Source organism: Neltuma alba, unplaced genomic scaffold (assembly GCF_004799145.2).
Source record: "Neltuma alba isolate B1F8T4 unplaced genomic scaffold, ASM479914v2 tig00012475_pilon, whole genome shotgun sequence".
NCBI classification, from domain to species: domain Eukaryota; kingdom Viridiplantae; phylum Streptophyta; class Magnoliopsida; order Fabales; family Fabaceae; genus Neltuma; species Neltuma alba.
Window position 1 is genome coordinate 14,499 of NW_021636950.1, and position 10,230 is coordinate 24,728.

The 10,230-nt window shown below is 33.0% G+C and overlaps 1 protein-coding gene and 1 pseudogene across 1 annotated transcript; both read right to left on the reverse strand.

Moving 5' to 3' along the window:
- Positions 1-367: 367 nt before the first annotated feature.
- On the reverse strand, positions 368-5,375 carry LOC114727440 (flavin-containing monooxygenase FMO GS-OX-like 2). Its single transcript, XM_028914144.1, has 6 exons — positions 4,556-5,375; positions 3,162-3,317; positions 2,476-2,558; positions 2,231-2,366; positions 1,313-1,486; positions 368-674 (listed from the first exon to the last, which is right to left on the reverse strand). Exons 1-6 carry the CDS (start codon positions 5,156-5,158, stop codon positions 492-494), a joined length of 1,335 nt encoding a protein of 444 aa, XP_028769977.1. The 5' UTR covers positions 5,159-5,375; the 3' UTR covers positions 368-491.
- Positions 5,376-6,948: 1,573 nt separating this feature from the next.
- LOC114727434 (flavin-containing monooxygenase FMO GS-OX-like 6) lies at positions 6,949-9,905 on the reverse strand (annotated as a pseudogene).
- Positions 9,906-10,230: the final 325 nt, after the last annotated feature.

The following is a 10,230-nucleotide window of genomic DNA, read 5'->3' on the forward strand; positions in this document are numbered from 1 at the left end:
GACCCTCAAGAACCTGGTAATAAATAGTTATAAATATCTCCAAAAGTGTTTTTTTTTTCCCGGTTGATTCGTGAGGCATGTTTTGGTCTAGTGAGATCCTTGAAGACTTAATATTCATCCACAAATTTCAAATGTTTCATAAGCTAGTTATTTTATAAGTCAATTTATTATATTTTTTCCAGAATCATTATTAATAATGTACTTATGCTAATCCACTAAAAATAAAATTAAGACTGAACATCAATAGTAACTAATTAATAAAAAATAAATAACATATCATTGCAGTTAACCTAAGCCTATTATATTTTCAAACCCTCGTTTAAAAATTCAAAGGCTGAATTTGAAACTTAAAACTTGTTTGTTTTTAATCTCTCTAAACTCACGTTCGAGCAAACGCAACTCCAAAATTAAATCATTTCTTTATGTTGAATATGATGAGCCAGACTACAAACGTTCTGCGAAATGGGTTCTGAACAATGGCAAAATAAGTATTAGGGTTTTAAGGAGGAAGAAGAAGAGCGACTAATGGAATCCCAATAAGCATCGTCCCAGTGGTCAATGTAGAAGCGTTGCATTTCCAGGAATTTCTTGATGATCTCACTGAACATCTCCTCTCTCCATTCCTCCAATGCACCAAACCCACTTTCCTCTGCTAGCCAGTACTTGTAATCCACCTGCATGTTCATCAATTTCAGTTCCAAATAAGAATTAAAATACAAGGACGCCGTGCAATACATGTATTGCTTCTGTGGAATGACGATCAAAGCCCTCAAAAGCATATTTTCAACTAAGGTTTACACTATACAAGGTTCTCCCCTGATCCTATTTATAGAGTACAGAAAGAAGATATTTTTTAATTCTATTTATAACTTACCGAGAAAATTTTTTTGTGTAAATATACAATTTTACTCTTTATTTATTATTGTGTTGACTTTGTTTATATGAAATATAATATACATTGAATAGGGATAAAGTTGAAAACTTATTGAATTTTAAATGAGAGTTAATGAAGTTTAATTTTTTTGGGTCTATATGAAACATGCTAAAAGTTACTTATAAATATAACCAGAAAAGTAATTTGTGAGAAGAATTTTGTTTCGACTTGCATGAATATACTTATAATAAGCTTCAAACAAGCATGTAATACATCCTACTTAAAAGCTATTTAGATTAGTAAAACAAATGTTTCTACGCTTCAGACAAAACTCTCTTCACATATGTATTTTATTGTTTTTAGGACCAAAGGTAGTATGAAGTAAATTCTAACCGTTCAATGAACACCTATGAGGTAATTTGAAACAATCTTATGTACCTGATGGGGACGAAGGAAGTGAGTGTGATGTTTGGAGATTTGGTTCTGTTCTAAGAACTCATAGAAGTTTTGAACAGAATCCATCATCTCCTGTGTTGAAGGCAATGCAACTTTTCCAGATAATACTTTTGCGATCCACTTGCTCTGCAATTCAAATATATGAAATGCGGGATCCTGCATTCTCATCCAATCAGAGCAAGAGATAGGGGAAAAGAAAAATCAAATTTTGGAGTCTGCAACTTAAAAAATACTCCTCCTGTCATTAGTATAAGATTTATTTACCTAATTTGATTAGATTAAGAAAGTTAGGTAAGTTAGTTAATTATAAAAAATATAACATGTTTTACCTAATAGTACCATAATCATTTTTCTTAATATCATTTCTCCCTCACTTGCTTGATTATTGTTAAGGGAGTATCCATAGGAGTAATTAAAAATAAATTAATAAATATAATAAATAGATCTTACATTTAGAATTAAAATTAAATTAACAATTAGTTTATATATTAAGGACCGAAAGAGTAGATCTTTTTCCTGATCATAAACAGCATCTTTTTTTTTTTCAATTTAAAGTTTTGAAAATAAAATAATGTAAAAATTAATATTCTTGTCCTTACAATTTTAACTCTATTGTAATTCAGTCTCTAAACTTAAATTCGATACAATTTAATTGCTATAGTTTTGATTTGGATATAAATTAGTGTATATAATTTTAACCATTTAAAACTTTAGTCATTTGGACTAATTTAATGTTTAGATACTAACTTACAATTGAGTAAAAATTACGAGAATTTAATTCTACCGGTCAAAGTTTAAGAATTGAGTTATAATTAAGTAAGAATTGTAGGAACAAAAGATTAATTTTTTGTCCTTAAATAATTTGGACAAGAAAATATAATAAAACGGGTTACCACTAACATGAGAAGTTAAGCCAACGAAAGAGAGGGAAGGAGCTAACGAAGGAGGGAACACATGCTTGTAAAGTGGTCCAACTCTATCATCCTCAACATTTACTATCCCTTTGGTCTCCAGAAATGGAATATGATATTTATATCTGTCATTTCATATTTTTTAAAAAAAATTGATGAGTGTCAGCTGAATTTGCAATTAACAAAAAGATTTTTAGAAAAAAAAAATGTATAAAAATCATTATATTGTAATACCCGGTACAGTGGATAATGGAATCTGCATAAACAGAGGATCCATCTTCAAAGGCAACCAATCCATCTTCATAAACGCATTTTATCTGCCAAAAAGGAAAAAGTCTTTTGATCTCTCCACTTAATTTAGCCCCAAATTTTTAATTCTCCACATCCAAGATACCACTATTTTATAATAAATCATTATTTATTTTATATATTCATAGCCAAATCCATTTAATTATTAAATTATAGATTAAAAATTCATTTTTTATTTTATATATTCATCATTATATTTTTTCATATTACTCCCTCCATGCTTTTTATACGAAACAATTTATTTCATGGTGGTATTTTTAAATATAAGAAACAAATTCTCTTCATCCAAAATTTTAAACTAATTTATTCACTTTTACTTCCATTAAGTATATGTCACTCATTATGTTTTTATAATAAATTTCAGTTCAGTATCTCTCATGTCATCTTTTTATACATAGGCCGGGTATAGTTGAAAAATATATATATACACACTTTAAACATTTATTAATTTTAACTAAATATAATGAACATTTCAAACTGTATGAATTTAGTAGATGTTTCTTATAATAAAGTACAAGTAATATGTAATTATTATAAAGTGTATATATATTTTTTGATTTTATACAATTCAGACACGCAATTCACACGAGAAAATATGAAAGGGTGGGTACCGTGGAGTGGTGGCTTATGTTTTGAAAGTCTTGCAGCTTCACCACATTCTTAAGCATTGGATTCATTCGAACGGCTATATGAACTTCTGTCGCCACTTTCCCAATGTCTTTTGATATGTCAAACCCACTTGGTCCCAGTCCTATCATCACCACCACCTGCTTTTTTGTTTTTCCCCATTAAATTTTCTTCCAAAAAATTAGCATTAATTATCAATCATTAAATAAATCCCAGAACCCATGGGAAGAGAGTCATAGTATTCCTATTTTGAAAAATCATAGAGATTTATCTTTCATGTTGAATAATCACCCAAGTTATTTTCAAAATTTAAAGCATATTCTCAAATGGTAAGATAAGAAGGAGAAATTCTTACCTTTGTGCCACCAGCTATTGCAAAACTACTTGACATAATTCATGGTCTACACCTTTATTAGGACAGAGGCTACCGGAATATAGCGATATATACAAACTATATAAAAGCCTTAACTATACTACAAGATGTGAACAGATACATCCTTTCAAAGATATTGTTGATGATGTTAGACTTTTGCTTCACAAGAATTGAAAGGTTGTGCCAATTCATATTTTTAGAGAGTCAATCCCTATTATTGATTATCTAGCTAAGTTCTCTCATTTCATAAAGACCAATTTTTGTATCCTAAATCAACTGCCTCATATTGTGGAAGAGGAGGTTGAGAGAGGAAACTAGGGCTTGTTTTGTATTGGTGTTATTTTGTAAGGAACTCAATCTTTGATTTTTTTTTTTAAAAAAAGGAGAAATTCAGAAGTTCTGCGTTTAAATATTTTCCACCAAAATTTTAATTTTGACAGATTTTTTATTTGGGTTAATGCAAATTTTTGGTACTTCAAGACTTTGAGTTTTCATGAATTTTGATTTTAGTGTTTCGAATTTTAACCCTTAGATTTTAGTTCTTTTTTTTTTTTGGTTACATGAGGGGCGGGATCGAACCCGCACATTACCAACACACGCACACACTAGGTGCCACACCGCCTAGAGGCGGTTGGCTAGATTTTAGTTCTTTAGAGAGTGGAATTGTCCAAATTTTTATTAAATATTTTTTCCCAAAATTTTTTTATTAAATTTTAAAGACTAATATTTTAGGGAAAAAAATAAAGAGACAAAATCCTATAATTTAAAATTTAAGAGATTATAACCAAAACCAAAGGCAAACTAGACAATAAAAAATGTGAAGATTACCCTCGATCATAAAATATCAAAACGTGATAATACTAATTCATATTGTCTAAAATTTATCCTTCTCCTAAAGTGACTGGTCAAACTGCAGACAACTTTGACCAAGCCAAAAGACAAACTGGCACTGCAGACAATTCGTAAATTTGTTGCACAAAGAAGACCATTCGTAAATTTACTTACCTGTCCCTTAAATGGGTCGGGAACCCGATAATTGTGGCTATGCATTTGGTATCGCCTCCAGTGTTCAATACCGGGGATCTCCGCGAGCTTTGGCACTGTGGAGTGACCCGAACACACTACAACTGCTTCGAACGTTTCTCGGGTCAACGACTCGGATCCCCGCCTCCTCCACTCAACCGACCAACCCTCCTCCTTCCCTTCGCCGGCAAGCGCCACACGAGCTACCTCCGACTCGAACCGGGTCAACTCATGGATCCCGAACTCCTCCACAAAACCGTCAAGGAAACGGAGCACCTCCTCGTGACCCGGGAACGTTCTCTGATCACCGGTTTCACGCTTCACAAACGGGTAGTCTAAGTATCCCATGAGTTGTCTGGGAAGATTGGTGCGCATGGAGAGGTAGAGACTGCTGTGAATGATTTCTCGGTTCGGGTCAACGCCGAGAGGGTCGGATTCAGTTCTTGGATCGTAGGCCCAGGTGCCCCCTATGCGGTGGTTTTTCTCGAAGACGACGACTCGATGACCTTCTCGTTGGAGCTCCCGAGCTGCGACAAGGCCGGAGACTCCAGCCCCGATGACGGCAACCTTGACGGATCTAGCCATGGTGGCTATTGAGCGAGGGGGAGAGAGCGTGGACTTTTTGTTTTTCCGTGATGAAGATCGACAGGAGAAATAAAAGGAGCATGATCCGAATCTCGAATTCGTGATTCATTTGATCTTAGGTTGACTTGAATAATTCCGTTCATGTCTTTGTCGCTGGAATTAGAAAAGAAAAAAGTTCATGTCTTTGCTTTCTTGACCTCCCAGGCCTCCATGGCTCCATCGATATCTTTTTTGTTTTTAATATACTATGGTGGGTTTCAACGTATTCCTCAGGCTTTTTTGTTTTTGGATTACTTGTTCTGTTGACTTTGGTAATTTTCTTAACGGAAAATAATGGGTCTGTTTGTTTACCTATTCTGAAAACAGTTTTTAAAAAGAACCCAAAAAATGAAAAGAAAAAGTTTGATTACATGTTTCTGTGTAGGATTGCAACTCAATAATCCATAATTTTGTGTAACGTAGGCTGGTTTGTTTCTGTTCTTTTTTGTTGCCAAAATAATTATAGAAAATTATTTCTTAAAATAAGTTTTGGGAAAAAAATTTTAAAAATTACATTTGAAATAAATATGCTGAGATTAGATGGTGAAGTTTTGACGAGAAATGCCCTCAAATGAAAAAAGAAGGGAGAATAAGGGAGAAAAAATTTTAATAAACCCAATTTAAAATTTTAAAAAATTGGGTTAAAAGTTTTAATTAAATTTTCTTGCTCTTTTATCTTCAATATTCTGTTTCTTAAAATTTCAGAACCTTATTTAAATCAAACTCATTAAAATTTTTTATTCTCATCGCTTCGATTCCCTCATACTAAACATAAAATAAAAATTATTTTAAATTTTTTAGTTTTTAAAAGAACTTAGCTATAAACAAATTACCAAATAAATTTTTTATTTTTATTTTTAAAAAAGTCAACACATGTTTTTATTTTTATTTTTTTAACAAATCACTAATTTGACAAATTCTTTTTAGTTATTTTTTCTGTTACATTTAGGACCAAATGTACCTGATGGGGGCAAAGGGCATGAGTGAAGCATATAGGGATTTCATTGTCTTGCGTGAATTGATAGAAACTTTGAACAGACTCCGTCGTCTTCTCTTCTGAAGGCAACTCAGCTTTCCCAAAAAACACTCTTGCTACCCATTTGCTTTGCAATTCAGCTATATGTAATATGGAATCCTCCATACACATCCCCTCTTTCTTCATTACATTGCATCTTAATTTCTCATTCATTTTTATCTACAGTAAATTAATTTGATCTGTACAAATTTTAAAATGAGATGCATTATTTAGATATTTTAAATATAGTTTATGTTCATATATTTGTTACAGGGTCTATGCCCCATAAAATACACTCTCATGAGGAGAAGTGTAATTGACATCTTTTTATGTTTGAAATTTGGTTTGTTGACTTGATCAAACAGATAAAAAGAGGAGCTTGATCTAAAGATTATGCAGTGTATCACACATTATCCTTGGATCAAGTTTCTCTTTCGGCCATTGGATTAAGAGCTCAGGTTTATCAACACTAGATGCAACCACTGACTAGCATCTTAAAATATTTTATAATGTAATTTTGCTCTTTAAGTATTAAAATGTTAAGTGCATTTAGAAAAATACTTCACCATATTAGACGTATCTGAAAACATATTTTAGAGCGCTAAAATAACATTAACTCTTAGATTAAGCCGGTGTGAATTTGGATAGGATGATCCAAATCCTTATATCTTAAAATAGGAATCTTTTCCAGAATCATTATTAATAATGTACTTATACTAATCCACTAAAAATAAAACTAAGACTGAACATCAATAGTAACTAATTAATCAAAAATAAATAACATATCATTGCAGTTAACTAAAGCCTATTATATTTTCAAACCCTCGTTTAAAAATTCAAAGCCTGAATTTGAGCCGACGCAACTTAAAACTTGTTTGTTTTAATCTCTCTAAACTCATGTTCGAGCAAACGCAACTCCAAAATTAAATCATTTCTTTATGTTGAATATGATGAGCCAGACTACATAGGTTCTGCGAAATATTTTATAATGTAATTTTGCTCTTTAAGTATTAAAATGTTAAGTGCATTTGGAAAAATACTTCACCACATTAGACGTATCTTTTAGAGCGCTAACATAACCTTAACTCTTAGATTAAGCCGGTGTGAATTTGGATAGGATGATCCAAATCCTTATATCTTAAAATAGGAATCTTTTGAATGTAAGATAATTTGGATTAAGACAAAAAAGATTTAAAAAAAAAAAAACTTTTTAACACTAACACGAGAGATGAAGCCAATGGAAGAGGTAAGGAGCCAATACAGGGGAAACACATGCTTGTACAGTGGCCCAACTCTATTGGTCTCCACACTTGCTATCCCTCTGGTTTCAAGGACTGGATTATCATTCTCGTATCTGCCATTACACTCAACAAAATTTAAATAATTAATAGTAAACTTAAAAAGGGAGAATCCAGTTTTAAAAAAAACTTAAAATTATTAAATTCCAAATTATATTTGGTTCTCACACTTAATAGGTTTTGACAATGTTGAACTTGCAAATAACAACACATTTTTCAGAAATTTTTTATTTAAAATTTGTTACTTTAAAGTTTATCTTATTATACCCAGTGCTGGCAGTGCAGTGGAGAATGGAATCTGCATAAACAGAGGATCCATCTTCCAAGGCACCCAAGCCATCTTCATAAACGCATTTTACCTGCAAATGTTAATTATGCGAACCTCTTTTGCAACTGTTGCAATTTCTTTTGAGTCGTCAAGCCCACCTGGTCCCAGCCCTATTATCACCACCACCAAATTCATTTTATTTATTTTTCCACTTATTATTTTCTCAATCAAAACTACTTCCTTTAACATGAAATCAATATGCCAAATTACATTTAGGGACTAAATGATATATCTATTCAAGCTAAGAACGAAATTATAAATGATTAAAATTATAGTGATTGGATTACAATAAGTCAAAATTCAAAGATTGGGTTATAATCAGGTTAAAACTATTTGAACTGAGTTGCACCAAATTAAAGTGTAGGAATTAAATTACAACCGAATTAAAATTATAAACAACAAAAAAATTAATTCTTTTCCTAATTAATATCTATCTAGTCACTTAATTTTGGATGAAAAGAAAATAGAGAACAAAGGATACTAATAGGAATTAGGACATACTCTCAAAAGTAGTAAAACCCTTTTATTACTTTAAAAAGCTTTTTAAATATTCTTTCTGCAAGAGCTCACTTAAATTATTAAAATAAAATCATTAGATTTAAATTTATTTATATTTATATTTATATTTATATTTATTTTATTTTATTTTCAAAAATTAGACCCATGGCCATTTTTATATTCATGATATTATTAGAATATGAGTAATATACATTTTTTCTTAAAGTGAAAAATATATCAGCCAATATAAGAATTAAAAAGCAGATTGCCCAAATATTTTTTTCCTTATGACATATAGGGGAACAACAGATAATAATCACTAATTCATGATAATTCATAATTTTTCGTCTACCAAGACAGATAATCCATATTTCATAGGAGTAGTTTAGAATTTTAGGTTCACTTACCCGTCAGAGGGGAAAAAGATTCACTTGCCTGTCGGTGAAACAGGTTGAGCGCCCGATAATTGTGGCTGTGCATTTGGGATCTTCTCCAGTTTTGAATGCCGGGAATCTGTGCGAGCGTCGGCGATGGGTAGTAACCTGAACACAGCAATGGCATCGAACGTTTCTCGGGTCGAAGATTTGGATCCCCGACTCTTCCCCTCGACAAATCAACCGTCATTCCTTTCTTCAACCCGCTCCACCCGAACCACCTCTGTCAACTCAAGGATCCCGAACTCCTTCCCAAACCCGTCCAGAAAACGGAGCAACTCTTCATGACCCGGAAACGTTCTCCAGTCGCCGGATTCGAGCTTCACGAACGGGTGTCCATGAATCCCATGACTTGCCTGGGCAGATTGGTGCGCATGGAGAGGTAGATGCTGCTATGGACGGTTTCGCGATTTGGGTCAATGCCGAGAGGGTCGGATTCAGTTCTTGGATCATAGGCCCAGTGCCTCCGACACGTTAGTTTTTCTCGAAGACGATGACTTGGTGGCCTTCTCGTTGAAACTCCCGAGCAGCGACAAGGCTGGAAACGCCAGCTCCGATGACGGCGATCCTGACGGAGCGGGCCGTGGGAGTAACGGAGAGGAAGACAGAGCACTTTCGGTGATGAAAGGACCCGATTTGGAAAGTGGTGAGTTACTCGTCTAAGACTATTTCTAAGCTTTCATTTCAATTATTTACATAAGTATCCCATTTTTTTAATGTTTTTTTTGGGACAAACACAAGACTTTTAATGGGAAAGTGACAAATAAAAAAAAATAGTACTACTTTATGTTCTAATTATAAGATCTCGTTTGTAGAATACAAATCAAGTCTTATAACCAGGGTCAAAAGCAGTATTTCAAATTAGACACGTAACACTTCAAAATCATAGTAAAAGATATGGTGCCTGATCTAATATCTTGCAAATGTAGTTAAATGACTAAAATGTCCTTATATTAAAAAGTTTATTAACAAGTTGTGAATTGACAATAATAAGTGTTGGATAACAAATAACAAGAAACGTATTTACAAGGACAAGTTATTTATTAACAAGTTGTGAACTAACGGTAATGACAAGATATTTATTAGAAAACTGTGGATTAGTGGCAGCATTGCCGGGAAAACGGGCCGAGCCCATCGGGCCGGCCCGTTTAAGCCCGTTTAAGTCGAGGGCGGGGCTTATATTTTGGAGCCTTGAAAGGGAAGTCGGGCTTAAAAGGGCCAGCCCTGTAGGGCCGAAAAATAAACGGGCCGGCCCTGTAGGGCTGCGGGCCGGCCCGTTTAGGCCCGCCAAATTATTTTTTTTTAATTTCTATCTTTTTTTCTTAACTTAAAAAAGAAAACCCTAACATTTTAAACATATCATACTCTTAGTTTTACTTATCTTGGCAGCTCACATAGATAGCATTCACAAAAAGAAAAAAAAGAATCACTATAGCTGTGGGAAAAATAACCAAAAAAAC

Bases quoted from the DNA above. Each gene is read 5' to 3' on its own strand.
- LOC114727440 (XM_028914144.1), bottom strand. From the start codon at position 5,158: ATGGCTAGATCCGTCAAGGTTGCCGTCATCGGGGCTGGAGTCTCCGGC. The intron at 2,559-3,161 runs GTACCCACCCTT...CCTTTTTGGCAG, and splicing joins ACATAAGCCACCACTCCACG to ATAAAATGCGTTTATGAAGA. The intron at 1,487-2,230 runs GTTAGTGGTAAC...ATGAGAATGCAG, and splicing joins TCGTTGGCTTAACTTCTCAT to GATCCCGCATTTCATATATT.